This window comes from Styela clava, chromosome 14 (assembly GCF_964204865.1).
Source record: "Styela clava chromosome 14, kaStyClav1.hap1.2, whole genome shotgun sequence".
NCBI lineage: Eukaryota > Metazoa > Chordata > Ascidiacea > Stolidobranchia > Styelidae > Styela > Styela clava.
In genome coordinates this window covers 5798606-5817483 of record NC_135263.1, presented here as the reverse complement: position 1 = coordinate 5817483, position 18878 = coordinate 5798606, and the positions used below count along the sequence as shown (strand labels likewise).

General features: G+C 35.6%; 2 protein-coding genes across 2 annotated transcripts; one reads left to right on the top strand and one right to left on the bottom strand.

The window, feature by feature from the left end:
- Positions 1 to 839: 839 nt before the first annotated feature.
- Positions 840 to 4233, top strand: LOC120340760 (ATP-dependent zinc metalloprotease YME1L1-like). The gene has a single exon (XM_039409117.2). It carries the CDS (start codon positions 942 to 944, stop codon positions 2910 to 2912), a length of 1971 nt encoding a protein of 656 aa, XP_039265051.2. The 5' UTR covers positions 840 to 941; the 3' UTR covers positions 2913 to 4233.
- Positions 4234 to 4684: 451 nt separating this feature from the next.
- LOC120340761 (hemocyanin 2-c chain-like) lies at positions 4685 to 13187 on the bottom strand. The gene is made up of 10 exons (XM_039409118.2): positions 13023 to 13187; positions 12499 to 12615; positions 11718 to 11834; positions 11237 to 11395; positions 10534 to 10640; positions 9067 to 9208; positions 8056 to 8227; positions 7431 to 7563; positions 6404 to 6619; positions 4685 to 5351 (listed from the first exon to the last, which is right to left on the bottom strand). Exons 1-10 carry the CDS (start codon positions 13120 to 13122, stop codon positions 5013 to 5015), a joined length of 1602 nt encoding a protein of 533 aa, XP_039265052.2. The 5' UTR covers positions 13123 to 13187; the 3' UTR covers positions 4685 to 5012.
- Between the last annotated feature and the right edge of the window lie 5691 nt (positions 13188 to 18878).

Sequence of the window (18878 nt, the reverse complement as noted above, 5' to 3'; positions counted from 1 at the left end):
GGCCTCTCGTCCGGTTACCATTCCAAGTCGGGTATGGGATTAGTTATATTGTTTGTTTTCGGAAGCATGGACTTGGTGGTGGAGGAAGCCATAACCGACCAGCGGTTATGTGAACCACCCAACGACGGCGAGGAGTCCAGCAATCCTCTCGCACATAACCATCCCTGCATGGGATGCGAACCCACCAGTAGCCTACAATGGTTGTTTTTGTTAAGCCGTTGAGAGCAGGGTGAGTGTGGGCCGGCTGGGGTGCGGTACCGGTACAGCGGTAACTCGGTCCAATCATTTACAACTGTACAGCAGAGACAATAAGATTTGTAGCTTAGTGCCGAGGAATCATAATACAGTTAGATACCGTACCGTACTTATACTGAGTAGACTACAGTTATTTAATCCCCACTACTCGCAAATAGACTTTGAAATATTTTAAGTGAGCCCTCCATGAAAGACCCTAGTGCAAAGACCCAGTGCGGTTTTTAAAATATCCATTCAAAACCAAAATATTTTTTTATCTCTAAGGGCAGATCTTATTTAAATTTTGGGTCAATTTAATGTTCTTTCGTATTTTTGTTGAAATATTAATTGATTTTTTCTTGGTTTAACAAAATGAAATGACTCTTTCTCTTATTTCTTTATTCGATTAAAAAGTTGTTTGAAATATCCAGAACCTTCGTTCTGTACAATAACCATGGATATTTGGTTATTTCAAATATGAAAATACAGGTTGACACCCAAAATTTAATTAAAAGTTAGATTTATAGTAGACTAACTTCATTCCCAATAAAAGAAATATTCAAAAACATTTTTTTTCCTGCCTTCAAGTTACAATATTATATTCTTATCAAGTTGTCATTGAAATTATTATTCTCAAATTTGTTCATTATCAGAATTATACAGTAGCCTATTGCTGTATTGTAATTGCTCCTTCTTATATACGGAAAATGTCCATACAAAGAGCTTCTTGTGTTCTCATATGCAGAAGGATTACATCACATGGAATTACTAAAAATATTCCTCATACAAGATCTGGAATAATCGGCTATCATTCATCTGCAGTAAATCGGATACTTTCTGATGACAATAAACTGATACATCCCCACACAAATGTCTCTAAATCCAGTATTGCGTTTCGATTTTTTCAGGTCAGGGGCAGTGGAGCCCCAATAAATACACAAGAAACCAATGAGCAGCTTCTTCATAATAAACAGGTGTCACAAGACGAAGTCGATAAAACTGTTTCTGACTTGTCAAAAAGACTGAAGCTTTCCCAGAAAGAGGCAATTTCGATAAGACTAGGGCTGCAAGAAGGATTACGGTTACAATCAACAGCAGCCAGAAATCAAGCAAAAATCAATGATTTGAGAAAATTTCTGATTAAAGTGATTATTGTTGGTTCAATAGTCATCTTTTTATTAGGTACAGTCTCGATCAAGTTTGCGTCAACTAGTCCGTTAAAGAAACTCGTTTCATTTGGAAAAACAGATTTTAAAGCTGAGATTCCTGACGTTTCCTTTGATGACGTTAAGGGTATTGATGAAGTAAAACAAGAGCTACAAGATGTTGTTGAGTTTCTAAAAGATCCAGATCGATTTACAAATCTTGGTGGAAAACTTCCGAAAGGGATGTTGCTCGTTGGACCTCCAGGAACAGGAAAAACCTTGCTGGCGAGAGCTATCGCTGGCGAAGCAAAAGTACCATTTTACTACGCGTCTGGGTCAGAATTTGATGAGATGTTTGTTGGCGTTGGGAGTTCAAGAATTCGTGGTCTTTTTGCTGAAGCAAGAGAAAACGCTCCTTGTATAATTTTTATTGACGAAATAGATGCATGTGGCGATGCCAGAACATCGTCCCCTCTTCAGCCGTATGCTAGGCAAACTATTAACCAACTTCTGCAAGAAATGGATGGGTTTAAAAGCAAGGAAAGCGTTATTGTACTGGGTGCTACCAATATGGGAAAAGTGTTGGATAAGGCCCTAACAAGACCTGGTCGATTTGACACCGAAATTAATGTCATGCCACCAGATATTAAAGGAAGAAAGGAAATTTTGGAATTATATGTGAAAAAAACTGTACATGACAGTGATATTGACTTGGATAGCATTGCTTGTTTAACTGGGGGCATGACTGGTGCAGATCTATCAAATTTAGTGAATCAGGCAGCTCTTCGTGCTGCTCAATTACATAAAGAATTTGTTGAAATGGAAGATTTTGAGCATGCTTTGGATAAACTTAGAATGGGCCCTGAACTCAAAAGTAGATTACGGACAGAAAAAGAATTGCTCAATACAGCTTTCCATGAGGCGGGACATGCCCTTGTGGCCTACCATACTTCAGGGGCTTTGCCAATCTTTAAAGTGACTATTTCTCAACGTGGTGGGGCTTTGGGACATACATCATTAATTCCAACTCGGGATGATGAATTGAGTACCACAAATGCAAAAATTCGGGCGCAAATTGATGTTGCAATGGGAGGTCGAGTAGCAGAGGAAATTCTATCAGGAAAAGAAAATGTTACAACAGGTGCATCTAATGATTTAGATGTTGCTACAAAACTCGCTTATAAGCTAGTTTGTAATTTTGGAATGTCAGAAACTTTAGGTTTTGTTGCGTATGATTATGACAACGTGAGTCCAGAAAACAAACGAATTATTGAAACTGAAGTGAATACAATTTTAACTGATTCATACACAAGAGCCAAAAAACTTCTTTCTAAATATGGTCAGCAACATAAACTGCTTGCCCAAGCACTTTTGAAATATGAAACCCTAACCCAGGAAGAAATGAAAGTTCTTTTCACCCAAAATTCTATTGAAGCTATCGCAAATCTAAGAAAATCGCAACAAATCCCTCCAACCCCGAATAGTATATTGCCGTCAGCTAAAGATTTACCAGCCGTTGATGTTTTGATGTGAATCTGTAAACTTAACGAGAAAAATTTCCAAATGGAACCAGGTTCGAGAATAAAAATAACATCTACGTTTTTCTTTTCATCTGTCTTCTTGTTATAAAAATTCTTATTGTCTGCTAATTAATTATGCTGCATATTGAGGTAGTTTAGATTTAAAATATTGGTACTCCCGAAGTATGTGAACCAGAGTTGGATCAATTACGTCAATTCAGTTCAATTACAATTACTCCCCTAAATTTTTCAATTACATTACAGTTACTCCTTGCAAAAAATATCAAATTACATTTACAATTATACCATTTTGGTTGGTATTTACATTTTCACTTGCTCAAAAACTGTTGGATTGCACTTGATGAAGGTTTGGCTGCGAAAAGTTTCTGACCCCATGAACAGCTCTTCTAGTGCGTCATCAAGTTTGACGAAGCCTTGGTTGAGAACTTGATTTTCTTTCTGCAGTTGTTACAGCATGTCGCAGTCTGCTCAAAAATTTTAAAAATTCTGACAATGGTGCAGGAAGGGGTTCAACACAGTTTTCGGAAGAAAATTTTAGCAAATTACAGTTACAATTAAACAGAATGAAAATGCCATCATTACAATTACATGAAAATTTTGTAATTAATTGCATCAATTACAATTGATCCAACTCTGATGTGAACCAAAATGGCGGACACCTGAGCGTAGTATGTGTACGAGTTAGGCCATAATTTTATTCCAGTTTTCCTTATTTTAGTTTTATTATGAGTTCTGCGACTAGCCAAGTGACTCCCTTAGTATTTGTACCTGAATTTATTACCTAAGTCTAACCTGGTGCACATACTTCGGGAGTACCAAAATATTTAAATACATTTTAAACTATGAATATTTTTCAACCAGAATTCCGAGTGTGTGTTTAGTGCAAATTGAAGTCGTTGCTAGGCAAAAAAAACTACTAGTGATAACTAGATCTGGTTTTGTTTCAAAACATCAATTGAAATCCTCGTTTGTGTTTCGGTACATGGGTGCAACCTTTTTTCCCCATGGACGTTTCACCCCATTTTTTTCGTTTACAAGGCGGTTTGAGGTATGATTTCGATTTTCAGTATCATGGTAATCATTCAAAAATTATGTTTTCGTTGCTTATTTTTTCGTTTTCGCAAGTTTTTTTTAAACTTCAAATAAATTCATTGAGAGTATGTATACACATACTGCATCACATTTGACGATGCGACATTGATTAGGATAAGATGGTTTTGATGCAAATGTTGTGGCACCTATTTTTTTAAAGTATATATGTTGAATTCATAGCCAGAAGAAGGGGATACCAAGGTGATCGAGGATAACTAAAAGGTTCAAGCAAAATTAGAGCAGCCGGCGCGACTTGAAGAGAAATGTCGTTTTGTATATTATATATTTGCGTGTACTTGAATATGAGGTAACAAATATTAGACAATAAATATAACATTATATATTGATTCAATTTAGCTAATAGTGAGTGATATCAATAGCTTTCGGCAGGCTCAGGTTTCACACCTTTGAAACGTGGCGCTGTAGTCCGTTCTAGCAGTGCAACAATGACTGACCTTCATATCGGCGAGTGAACTTTGCTTTAATCATATTATAAAATAGCTTAATTTTGTACAAAACTAATGGTCGAAGTCAAATTATTCAGAAAAATTCATGCATCAATGTTAAAACGTTCTGAGATTTCGTAGTGACGTAGTTTCAAACGTGATTCGAAGTCCCAACATGAACAAAGTTGAGGAAAAAACTTAGCAAATACAAAACGTAACGAACATATAAATCTATTGGCTTTTACGTAATTTTCTTGATACACAATGGTAATTATAGTATAAGACAAAAACACTTCAAACCAAAATTAAATAAAAAGGTGGTTACGTGCTCGAAGTATCGGAAGATAGCTAATGGAACACTGAGAAAAACTACACAACACAAAACGCGAAAAAATGAGTCTAAAATGTGGGTTGATAAAATAAATATTCGGTTCTATTTTTTTCTGTAATATATACAAATGAACTGAATGGAATATATATAAATGAAACTAAAACCCGAATGAAGTCGAAAATATCAACTTTAACATTTTTTTAATACGAAAGACCTAAAAAATCTAGCAACTAAAATAACACGCGGAATTCTTGCTGTAAGAGGGGTGAGAGCAGAAATTTTCACCTAGACGTCCGATTTGTGTATCGAAAACTTCATCATTCCAATATTGCCTGTGTAAATTATTGTACTTGAAATCTTTTTTCAAATCTTCCCAATTATAATCACCGAGATTCAAATCTGCGTATTTATAACCAAAAAGTTGTTCATTGTAATAACTTCTATGCAAAGTCCAAACTTTGTTCTTGCTTGTGGTGGCTTCAGGATTCATGCTTTTGTTGCAAAATGGCGCCAACGGCCACTCGAATGAATGTTTCATCGGGTTGGAGTAGTCGTGATATACCTAAATCATAAAGATACGACAATTATAGGAAATTGCATGAAAAATAAAATTGACTAATCAGCAATAAAATATCCACGATGTATTTAACATAGTGAATGAAGAGGTGTAGTAATAACTGTATACCAAAAAACATTCTTAACGTGCTCCATGCGGAGCGCTACTAGGGCTATAAGAGAAACCCAGGGGCTTCGTGAGCTAAAAAGCTTTAACGGCATTAATAAAATCTGACAACGGTAGCGTCAAAATGTGGCAAGAAGACGGTAATTATTATATGACATTATCTATAAATTCCAATAGATAGTTTTATATGAGGCTCTGTAAATAATAGTCAAGCTCTTCACGGGCTTCGTAACATCAAGAGTTTGAGAATCCCTGCTAAAGAACATATTTTCTGATATAAATGAAATACGGTAATTGACGTGAAGCTGTCAAAAGTCTACAATTTTGAAGTCGCTGACAATTACCACAGCAAGGCAAATTGACGTTCCAAATTTTATTATGGTAAAAAATTACCAATTGGTTGTTTCAGTGCTTTCGTATTATCCTAGGTTGCAACGAGTTTCAAAGTACGAATAAATTGATATTATAGGTATTTTTATGTCGTATCTCGAAATCAAATTAGACTCCTCAAATGACAGAAGTCTATATTTATGTTTCCTGATGTACTATAAATCTGACTGTGTCGATGATTGGGATAAATTTAAATTCACTCTTTATCAGAATATACTAAAGTAGACAAATATAAAAACAAATATGAATACATCTTTATATTCTGAAATCATGAAAAAAGGGTGCTCCCGAAGTATGCGAACCAAGATGGCGGACATCGGAACGTAACATGGGTAACAGGTTAGGGTTAGGCGATAATTTTTCTCCAATTTTCCTTATTTTGGTCCTATTATCAGTTCGAAGACTAGCCAAGAGCCTCACGTAGTATTTATACCTAAAATTATGGCCTAACCTTAACCTAGTACACATATTACATTCCGATGTCCGCCATCTTGGTTCGCATACTTCGGGGGCCCCAAAAAAATAATACAAATTTTTCATACTTCCGGATACGCTGAAATTATCCGACTAGAAGTCCAATCAGTAACACCCGCATCCTCTTCTAAGTGTCTTCTCATGACAAGTACGCGGTCCATGGCGCTATGGTGAAGCATGAACGCTGGGTCGTACGAGGCGAACGTTGTTGTGGGCATTCCTATGTTACACCATCCAGCTGGGTCAGTTTTTCGTGGTGGATCGTAGCAGAAGCAGTTATGAATCTAAATGAATATATTAGTATATATTTCGTATATAAAATGTTTCAAGAATAGCTAGTTTAAGATCCATTAAACGGAAACAGAATGTGTAAGTGTAGTGACGTGAAAATATCCATTTTTCGTTCAAAAAGGCAAATAAAGAGTTACAAAAACGCAAAAGGAGAAATGTGCTTAAAAGGTTGTAAGCCATTGATTCAAAGTGATCAGGCGGAGCTGTGCTTCTTTCGAAATATATAGACAGAGTATACGACAAACAACAACACAACTTCAAGAATTACGAAATCAAGTTTGTAGATTAGAAGTCGTGGAAGCACACAGCTTTAATAAAAAACAACAACAGTAACGTCTAGTCGTTTTTGAAAATAGAAGTAGCCTACTATAGTATCTATAGATATTAATACACAAATATTAGGTATTTGATAAATACTACATGATTTAAAACAAAACCATTTTCGTAATATTTTACTACAGATTTACTAAACAAATCCGGTAAAAATACTGATTGGATTGATACCAGCTTTGTGTCCAGCTGTTTTAGAATAGCTCGGCATTGAATTAGTAATTTAACAATGAAAAGGGGAAAAAATTACTACATGTATGCGTCATTCCTTCGGCGTGCCATAAGGTCTGTTGAAATAAATTCTGTTACTCCGGAAGCACGCGCACCAAGATGTCGTAACCTGAACCCTAACCTGATACACAACCTGAGTTCAGGTTGTGCGCCATCTTGGTGCGCATATCTCAGGAGGTCCTAAATTTTTTTTGAGAATATTTGGTGTAAACAACCGTTTATGATAAAAGTAGATTTTCTCACCTGGTCATGAGAATAAGTAGAAATAATTGAATCAAAATGGTAATAATGATGAGATAAAAGTGCACGTGTTGTTGCTTTTTGGAAGAAGTGTTCCATTAAAACGCCTGGATACCATATCCGACGCCTCGTGTGCCTGAATTATAACGGTATTATTAAATCTGTTCTAACGCCATTAATATTAAATACACAAGTGCTTTTATCTAAACGACATGATATTCTCAAAAATGGTTTATAGGTTTTAAAGTACAAAATGTTTATGTAAATTGGCAGCTATGAAAACCTTGCTTGAAACACAAAAGGCTCTCGGCAATAAATTAGTTGTACTAGTTGAAGCCTAAAAAAATTTCAGTATTACAAAATCCCTATTTGAAAGAAATATACAGTTCATCATACGGCAAAGTAAAAGGTTAGTAAAACGCAGCTTAATGAAGTAAAATCTAAAACACAGGAAGCAATAGCAAGCACGCAGGCCGGTAAAAAAAGCACGGAGCAATTATGACATCATAACCACAGTATAACCGTTGGAAAAATAGCAGGCTATGACACAAATAAATACACGACGACAACAAACAGGTAGAAGATGTATTATCAAAATAAAATGAAAGGTGAAAAATAATTAACTCACGTTTGATTTAGAGCTAGTATATGGGTTTGATGAAATGGATTGTGAACATATTTCTTCAGAATGGGATCATATATTTCAGGAAGACGAATCAGGTATGGTATGTCAAGAGCTTTTTCAGTCCAATCCCAGAATGGTATTCCGAGAGTTTTATTTTTCAAATATCGTTGAAGACCTAAATAAATATATTTCAATATTTTTTTTATTCAACAGTTTGAATCTCAGTTTGTAACCTATCCCATCATGATTTAATCTGAAAATTTAAAAAAGAATCCAGTGCATATTACTCGACATATAGGCTCACTTCGTGTGCTTCCATTAAATGACTAATGTATAAATTTTGCATGTAACCAGACAATGAATACTGTTTTATACAATAAATATGTCAGACAAAGACAAACTGTAAATTTTGCATGTAACCAGACAATAATACTGTTTTATACAATAAATATGTCAGACAAAGAGAAACTGAAGTCCAAGTCAGCGGTTCTGCAAGTTTGAATTCAAATTCGAAAATTTATATCATTGTATATATTATACTATGTAAAGATAAAATCAAATACACGAGGATAATGTAATCATATAAGTATGTTTTCTGACATTCCCCATAAAACTTTCAGGTGTTCCGATTCGAATGTTTCAATTTTTTGTGATTGGTGTAGTTTATGATAACACATTGCATTAGTGACGTGCAACCTTTAATACAGGAGGGCCAGATACAAATACCTGGGTGAAACCGCGGGCCGCACCTTTATTTAACATAGGCTTTCCAGTAGTCGCAGGCACAATAATTTTGGTGATTGATCTTATGACACGCGTTGTTCGATTCGCACAAGCTATCTGTTAGGAGTTAGGGAATTGTAACACCATAGACATAGATAATAAATTGTACGCAGGTATTGAATTTGCAACGCTAAGGGTTTAGAATTGCTCGCACGAATTATATGATCCAATGTATCATTGAACTAGATGGTGAATTTGAATATCAATATTGCTGTGTTTGAAGTAACTTACTCATTTCAAACTGTACAGTTATCAGTCTGTGCCAAGGTAAGAATAAAGGATGATGATGCCAGCTACAGTGACCATCGTCGTGTTCTTTATACATCTTGTACCATGGGCAACGTCCAGGGAAACCATGCCACGATGCGATATTCTGCCCAGTAAAATAGAAGGCGATTAGCAAGCATTTACAAAGACCTTAACAATGCCAGCCTTATAATAGTGTGAGGGCGGAAAGTTTAGGCATTGTGCCAACGCTTCGAAAATGAATAAGTGGCTTTGGTTATATTCGAGCCAAGTTTTTTTGTCCAACCAGTGAAAAAATTCTTTATTCCAGAAAATACGGAGAAAAATGATAACCACACAATTCTACTGAAAATGGAAGACGCGGGGAGGCAAAATTGGTTATCGAGCAGAGACACCCAAGATTCAAATATTTAATAAAAGAGAAAAATTAGTTTCTAAACTACTGTTATTGTCGGTGACAACCGTAATTATCACAGAAAAAGTTATGCTATGCTACTACATTTATGGCCATCTGAAAAGGTGGTTAGGGGCAAGGCGGGGTATCATCGCGACTCGCGAGAATTCCATCTCAACATATATATATATATATATATATATATTGTCACAACAGATACCTTGGGCGAACTAAAAACTTAATAAAAATAGTCAAAACGGTAAAAATAGTGTTTCATACTTTACATGCATGGTATAGTTTGGAGGTATATAATATTTCGTCTTCCTGACTTGACGCATCTGATAGAGTGAAACAGGATATTGGAAGGACGTGAAAGTACGCACGTCGCAACTAAGCTGAGGGGAAATTCACTTGAACTTTTTTGTTAATGTTGATAACAGAATAAAAATGCTGAGTTTTACATGTTCATCCAGTAAACCTCATGTTTTTTTTTACATTGTATCCAATTTATTACACCCTGGGTGAGGTGGGGCATGGGACTTGAATCCGAGAACCGAGTAAATAAATATGCTTGTGTGGGATTCCATGAGTTCGTAAAAATATGGGATCTTTTGTACAACGTTCCCCGCAATAAACACACCTCTCAACGCTGAAAAGAGATTGGTAATTAACCAGTTTGGGTTAGGAATGCAGATTACAAAAATTCAAAATTTCAAATCATTCTTAACCCCAAACGGGCTAATTACCAATTTGTTATTTGAAAAGTAGCGGGGTCCTTTTCTGAGATCTCACATTTTTGCATCAGTGGCGAGGGCTTTGTACCAAATTACGATAACCCAATACAATGACAAAAAAACGTGACGCTTTTTGAAACCGGCACCACATGCATATATTTAATAATTTCCAAATTTTCAAGACCACCATAGTTTGTACGGTCGAAATTGTCAAATTCTCGCACACTGGGTGCGTTGGATTTAAACCCGACATTTTAACCTGCGATGTATTGATGTTTTTGCGACATTTTCAACCTTGTGATATTACCTTTATACAATACATACCAGAAATCCCTTCTTTGATTTATCAGCTTTTAACTTAGTCATCGCTTGAATCAAGTCATGCATTTCCTCGTCCGTGAGATGACGAACATTCTTTCTGATTCGAAACTCTGAACAAGCACGTTCTCATTAAGATACAAACACGAGTACAACCCTAATATAAACAGTTTATTAAGAATCGAAATTATCCCACACGACAAAATTGTAAAGTTCGATATTTATTTAGAATTTCCCCTGAGAAAAAAATTTAAGGCTTATTTTTTGGTATGGGATCTCATCTCATCGGTTGTGTGATCTAAGTGATTTTAGTTCGGGTTAGGAACTGAATTCTATGAGAATGACTTATAAAATTAAAAGCAAACCAATGCGTCATGACTGTTGGTATTCGATTGAAATCACGGTGATATCGCGTATCAAGTGGCAACAAAACTTCTTTTTAAACGCTTCGTAAACACAACCTACTATGTTTACGTAGATGTAAAATACTATGAGTTTCAAGTAATAAAGACGACAGACAAATGACATTCAGCGCCCGGAATATTTTCCTTCTGATGGGTGTTATAAATTTTTATAAATCATTATGGATATACAAACAAATATTATTTCAAACCTATATCTTTCTATTTGAATATTTTCTAGGTTTTTGTGATTAAACACGAAATTTTTTTATCGCGATTTTTAATGGGTCATGGAAAAAGTCTTTCACCTCCTGTAATAGGTGCACAAGTCCTCGAAATGCTTCCTCTTCCCTCGCAAACGGCTGGTGTTTTCTTACCGCGTGATTTGCATATTCTTTCCCTCATTTGCAATCCTCCCCATTTAGATTTTATACATTTACTCCAACGACTCCATTTTGACCAAGATGCTGAATCAACAATGCAAGAAGCGACTTCAATGTATCGTTTGTTTAGATAAGAGAACAAAAATTATCAACCTAAAACTTGTTTTTACTAAACTCCAGAAGTGTGTGTACCAACATGGAAGGCAACTAATTTTGTTCGCCTTCTTTACATCAAGTTGTGTAAAGGCACTGAAAGCTGTGGGCAGGGGTTATATTCACTTGGCTAACACAAACAGTCCTCGAACTCGTAATAGAACTAAAATAAAGAAAGTCGGAATAAAATTATGGCCTAACCCTAACCTGGCACAAATACTACGGGAGAACCCAAAATTTTATTCCAGCCTACCTATGTGACATTCCGTGGAGCCAAAGAGAGCATAATTTTTTGAACAAACACATTTGCAACATCCATGCTCTTTATATATCTTATGGTGATCGCAATCAACTGAACAACTCAGTAAATCTAAATTAGGATAAAAAATATACTTTAAGTATTATTCCACATTTACAATTAAAGTTATTTCTTACTGAATTCGCAAAAGCAAACTTTTGGTCATATCAAGATTTTTTAGCTCCAGATTCACGCATGAAACAAAACAAAAATTCTTTTATTTGATTTAACAAACCTTGTTAAGTAAGTGATAATTGATATTTAATTGATCAGATCAATCTAACATTCTACGATTTATGTGTATTTTTGTGATCTGTTATTTTTTTGTATATTCAGGTTTCTTTATAATCGAGACCGATTTTTGGTAATTTCTGATTTTAAAAATAAAATAAAATACTAAATAAAACGACAACAGATGTATGAAAAAAGTATTATGCCAACCTAATATGTAAACAATTACGCAGTTTCGTTACGCGCACAGGAACGTACATATGAAATTATGATCCATGAACTTCCAAGGACATGAAGCCCTGTTAAATGGAACCCACGGAATAAATATGTTTTGATATGAGAAATCAAAATCCATGTATCTGAAACGAAAACCTATCTAACCATTCCCATTCCCGACATTGGCTCGTAATCTATAGAGAAACAGCTTGCGAGATGATTGAGTCGTTTTATCGGCTCTTCTAGCTTATACTTTCATCTCAGACAAACAAAATAATAAATTTCTCACTCATTTCGCGACATCTTGTTCCGTGGTATAGCGCTTCTTTATAAGACCAAAATGTTTTTTGATTATCGTTGACAATCCCATTGTTGTCTTCCTCTGGTGGTCGTAGAATCATAGGTTCTGAATAAAATTTTTTAGAAAGTTTGAAATACATCAGACCACATGTACTATTGCTCTAAAATTCTCTAGCCCTGTGGTTCTCAAACTTTATTTTAGGCAGCGCCCCATTTTTAGAATTTTTCAGGTCTCGCGCCCACGCCAAAAATAACTAGATAACAATAAGCTACAAATAACAGATAGTAAGGCGAAAGTATGTTTTACTCAAAAACACGTTGAAAATACGAGGATTGAATCGCAATCTCTAAACAAATTAAGAAATGTAAATATCCAATATATGGCGGGGAATGACAAATCTAACAAAGATGATCATTTTTGAGTAGCTTTCCGCCCCCACAAAAAATTGTCTACACCCACCGTAACCGATGTAGCAGAGTTACATAAAAAAAAAAACGATTGCTTCGACTCACCAGAGCCCCGACGATCAGTTGATACAAATTGTTCCATATCAAATTTGGTCCAGCCGAATGCAATTCTCGAGACGAAAACCAGAAGCAAGACTAACTTCATTGTTGTATTATTAATTTCCAACTTAATTAAATAAACTACACAAGAAAACGGGCCATTTAAACTCAATACAATAAATATAATTATGTGAAAAACTCGGTATGTTAAATGTATATCTGTATAATCAGGTAGTTGATAAACTACTATACGCTAATCAAATTTTCAATAGCCTGATATTGATTTTTTCGCACAGGTAACCGTAACTTTTGCTTTGCTTTATGCTAAAAATATCCCACCGCTTTGCAAAAGCATTACAACCACCATTGAAGCCGAATCTTAGAATGTACCGCGCCGCAATTCTTACTTTGGCTTATCAAAAAGCGCACGATAACTCATCCTTCATTCCTAACTTTCGCTTCATTTGCCGTTGTCATGCACAGGATATAATGAACGTTACCTCATAAATCCTGTCTGAGTCATCTCTCCAGATGGAGCGATTCCCAAAGTTTAAAAGGAAGCTACTTCTACTTACGGAAGAGTATGTCTAGCTAGACCAGCGTTTCCCAACCTTTTTTGATCGCTGATTATTTTCTCACCGGCGAAACCCTTTGCGGACTCATAGTGCGTTTATTGCAACCGTATACTCTGTGTGAACAGGCAATAAAACCGAACACAACAGAATTTTAACGAATTTCAACAATGGCCTTTTCTGTCGCACAATATTCAATCCATGACAACGACGAGAATTTAAGATGTATTTCTATTTTAACTTAATTGTGTTCATGATAATTCGCGGTTGCGTCGAATTACGACAAGATGAAAGCATTACTTCTCTAAAATACAAAAAATACAATGGCAATCTGTGAACATAATAATGTGAGAATATATTGTCCGATTATACTTAGTTTTGATACATATTTTTTGCGATCTTGCTAATTTGTTATCGCCGTTAGAAAAATCCTACTATCTGCTATAAATTTTTAGAAAGTTCAACTTGATTTAGTACTTATTAAAAATATATTTAAAGTATATTAGTAAATCAAAAATGCATATTCATCGCCATGGTTAATTATTAATTTTATTGTGATCATTTTAATCTGCGGTTGTGTTGACGAAATAAAAGCAATACTACTCAGAAAATACGATGACAATCCGTGGACACAAAAATGCGTGGTAAAGTGTCCGATTATATTTTGTTTTGATTCGTATTTTTGTGAATTCGTCAAATCTGAGCTGTTCGTACAACCCCTACGGCAGTACTGTACGTATACCAATGTGGCGGCAGTGAAGCAAAGAATCCTAAGGGAAAATGCCCCGGTACGGTAGCATCCAGAATTTTGCGATTTGCAATGTCGAAAAAGCGTTTTTAATCGATCGCGGACCATCATAAAACAAAATTTATGGTGTTCTTCGTTTTTATTTTTAGTATTTTGTATTGCCGCTTTTCAATTTAGAAAATTTGGGTTGCCACCATTGACACCAAACAGAAAAAAAAATTATTCCTCGGTGTGAGAACTCGCGAGAAACACCACTTAGGTATTTATCGAAGCGTGTGCAGATTCGTGTTTTCGTCGGAAATCCGCAAGTGAGTTGTGAAATCCGGTTCCATTACATTTGACCCACGTACATTTGAACCCACGACAATTGCCCCTGCATACTATTGCACCTATGGAATTTTTTTGTTTTGTTTTACGGATATTTGAACCCATACTAACCCTAACCCATGGGTTTTTAGCACCCGCGTATAGATTGAACCCGCGGATATACACATGGGTTCAAATGTACGTGGGTTAGGAGCGAAAATCGCAAGAAATGTTGAAAAAAAACTCGTAATTTGGGCCTGGCTACGCTACTGAGTAGAAACGATATCTCATTGGACGTTTGGATTTTAATCACGGAAGCTTCAAATGTATTTGTTGTATTTACTATAAAACTGTTTATTATTATTTTATCACTCTGATTTATTATTTGATAATTCCTAAATCCAACATGTTTGAGCATCTAAAAAATATGCAATGCCGGAAGAGTCGGATTGTACTAGATTACAAGCATAGTGTTGGTGGGTTATAATATCAAAGCTTGTATAAAAATATTCTAGATTTCAGATCAACATTTTCCAACCGAAAATAATTTCGTCGTTCTTGAATCTTGATTTTGCTTTGCATTTGCCATAGCAATACTAATATTCTACAGTTTTTTTTTTATAATCATGATATTATGTATATTATACACTACTTAAACTGTACAAAAGAGGAAGTGCCACCTGCACTCTTGATAAGGACATTAGATAAGGATTTATTGAAGATTGAATAAACAAAGTATAGGTTACTTTCTGTATACTGACGGAGGATTGAAAGGTTCCAAAATAGGCTAGGCGGGGAACTACGGGTTTACATTTTAGCCAAACTAAGCGAAGTTTCAGTGAAACATAAATTAACGAAATGAAAAAAATCGAAACTAGATTATCAAAACTCGCAGACATATTCAACAGGATGAATAAATAAAAAACATCGGCATAAATTAAACGCATTCAATTTAAAATACGAAATGTAGAAAAGAACGAAGTAGTTTTACTTCCGAATCGGATTCTAATAATTGTTTACCTAATAATAAAATAACAATTGACGGCAGAAATGGATAATAATGATATAAAATATTCAGAACTGGGTACTCCCGTAATGTGTGTACCAGGTTAGGGTGAGGCCATAATTTCATTCCGATTTTTCTTATTTTAGTTCTATTACGAGTTCGGGGACTGTCTGTGTTAGCCAAATGAATATACCCCCTTTCCATAGGCTTCAGTCCCTTTACGCAACTTGATGTAAAGTAGGCGAACAAAATTATTTACCTCCGTATTGGTATACCAAATCTGGAGCGCCGAAAAATCTATAGGGGTGGGCAACCTTTTACGGCTCGCGTGTCAAAATCGGATAAATTTAACGACATAATTCTTTCGCGTGAAATTGAAAATAATGCCTTACTACAAAGCAAAAATACACAATATTAGCCCTTTAAAACATGTACAGACAGATTCACAATTCTGAAAAATATCAGTCCGACAAATGGATTTGATTACTTTTCTCACTCCATATCAGTGAGACTTCTGTTGCTTCATTATCGCTGATAGAGATTTTACATTTGGTTTATATTTTGTGACTTTTAAGAAATACAAGAACTACTGGTTTCATCTCTCAGGCTACCCCTGTTACGAGACTTAATAAAGTTCATGACTGGGAACAGAGATTTTTTGAGACACGATTCTCGGGAATGCCATCCGAATCACGGAGTTTATAAAGGGGAAGCTAATTTCGTGCAAAGCTTTGGAAAATGAACTTTATGGTTTAACCTTAAATGCCAATACCCCGTATGAATATAATATTGTTTTGTCACAAGAGTGTAGGGAGCATGCGTTTTTCGTTGTATAAGTTATGCGGGTGAAAAGGCGAAAACGGATAAAAAAAATATTGCGACTTTAAAAATTTAAAGTAGGATAATATGCCTCAGAAACGTTGGTAGTACAAGTAATTCGATACGATATGACTCGGCGCCATATCGAGGTTTTCTGAAACGGATGATGTTAATTTCAAGCAAAGCTCTGCAATTAATTATTCTCTGTCGCAAATTTCTCACATAATGAAATTCAAACACGCGCTGATTTTGCTCTCATTTATGTATATTTACTGCCTATCTTCGATTTATCAGTAAATCATAATAAACACCAAAACGCGCGACATCTGTGGAGATTTTTTAATAAAACGTGCTTGAATCTAAGAATATCGTCCGGTCCACTGAAACTTTTATCTGCGCGAAGCTATACATACAGCTAAGTTAATCTGCTATGAACTATAGTTATTTTTGCATAATTAGTACATGAGGTAATAGAAAAGTCCCATAATATAAAACTGTTTCAGGGGACCTTTGCCGAACCCCTGGAACAGCTTCACCAAACCCCAGGGGTTAAAAACCACTTTCATAAATCAATCAGAAATTAAGAAAAGGGTGGCACAGGCAAACTATGTTACGTAACAATGTAGCCAAATGGGTGCTGTGTTCTTCTCGACAAAACTTGCCGAGAGCTCTCTCAGTTGTTACGTCATAATATATTTCTTTGTAGCCATATGTCATGAAAAGACAAAAATAGTTTAAATAAATAACAGATTATTAAAAAATGATAATTTAATAAATAAACGAACACCGAGTTCCATCAAATAATTCAGAGTCTTGAAGCTGTTTATCTGGAGGAAATGATCTCGTTTCTGAGGATTCGCTCGCGTGCCAAATGAATGGGACCCCTGTAAATGCTCACCCTATAAATGCTCATATAAATGCCTGCTACAGAGGAATCAATCACAATTTGAATAAATAGATAATAATTTATTTTCGAATATCAATAAAATACACATTGCAGTATGAAAAAAACAACGGTTGGTAAATATTATCAGAAGGGGCGGGCTTACTACAAGGTCGACCGACCCCAATTAGGTGAAGTAAATAGATTAAAAATATGATAATTTTTATAATTGTTTTAACTGAAATAGAGAACTATGTTCTGTTGTCAGAAAACCATATTGAATTGTTATATAATTAGAGACAGTACTATATTAATACCCGTTATCATGTATGCGGAAATCACTATTATCTTATACCGAGACGGTTGTTCTACGTTGACTCACTATAATAACAAATATGGGCAATCATCAACCTCTTCCAAATATTTTCAGGTCGTTTGGCTTTGTTTTCGTTTTCACGTGAATTCATTCCTGAAACCAATGTTTAGTATTGGCAAACATTTAAACACCCAATATGTGATTTATGTATTGAAAATGATTAGGAATCCTTATTTTGCCGACAGAACTTTATCTCGTAGTCTTTTATGAAGTTAATACAGGACTGATAGCTGGAAAATGCCCTAAAGTGGGTACTCCCGTAGTGTGTGTACCAGCCTAGGGTTAGGCCATGATTTTATTTCGATTTTAGTTCTATTACGAGTTCGGGGACTGTCCGTGTTAGACAAGTGAATATACCACCTGTCCATAGGCTCCCATCCATCCCTTCACACAACTTGATGTAAAGTGGGCGAACAAAATGAGTTCCCTCCATACCTGAACACACCCTTCTCGACCGCCGAAAAAATGCCTAAATGCGCATAGTTAGCAGTGGTGAGATTGAGTGGATTCTAGCGAACCCCATTGTTAATTGTTTCAAGCGACCACAGCAAATGGGTAACGTTCACCGTGGCTAACAATATTTGTCGTTCCGAAAGTGTTGTAAGTTTATGTAATTTATGCGTGTAGCATTTTCTGAAATGAGGAAACCCGCTGATAGTGGGTTCGATACAAAAGAGAACGCGTTCGAATTTCTTTCGAACAATCGTGAGATAAAAAAAAAATAATTTTATCGTGATTCCATTACGAGAAGATCCACGTAGGTTATTATCTTACACCAGTTCCACCGGGTATTATACAAATTCTCTTTGTTAAAGTCCAACGATTTGCGTATTGATTTCAGTCTCGGACTCACATATTAACCCCGGGGGAGGGGCAATCAGAGATGCGGTGGCGGGCGTATTCCTAACGCTTAGCACGATGAGCCACACCGCCGAGCCGGTCTAGTCTAGTATGGATTGCATGCAATTGCGTCTCATTGAATCGTAACATTATTATTTAACACATACTATAAGTATAAACCCTTGACAATCTAATTTCGGCATGACTAAGCTTATAAACACACCTTTTGTACCGGAAGTATCACTGTTCTAAGATCCACATAAAACGGATAGTGGGTTCTTGTTCTGTGATAGCATAATACATTATTGATTG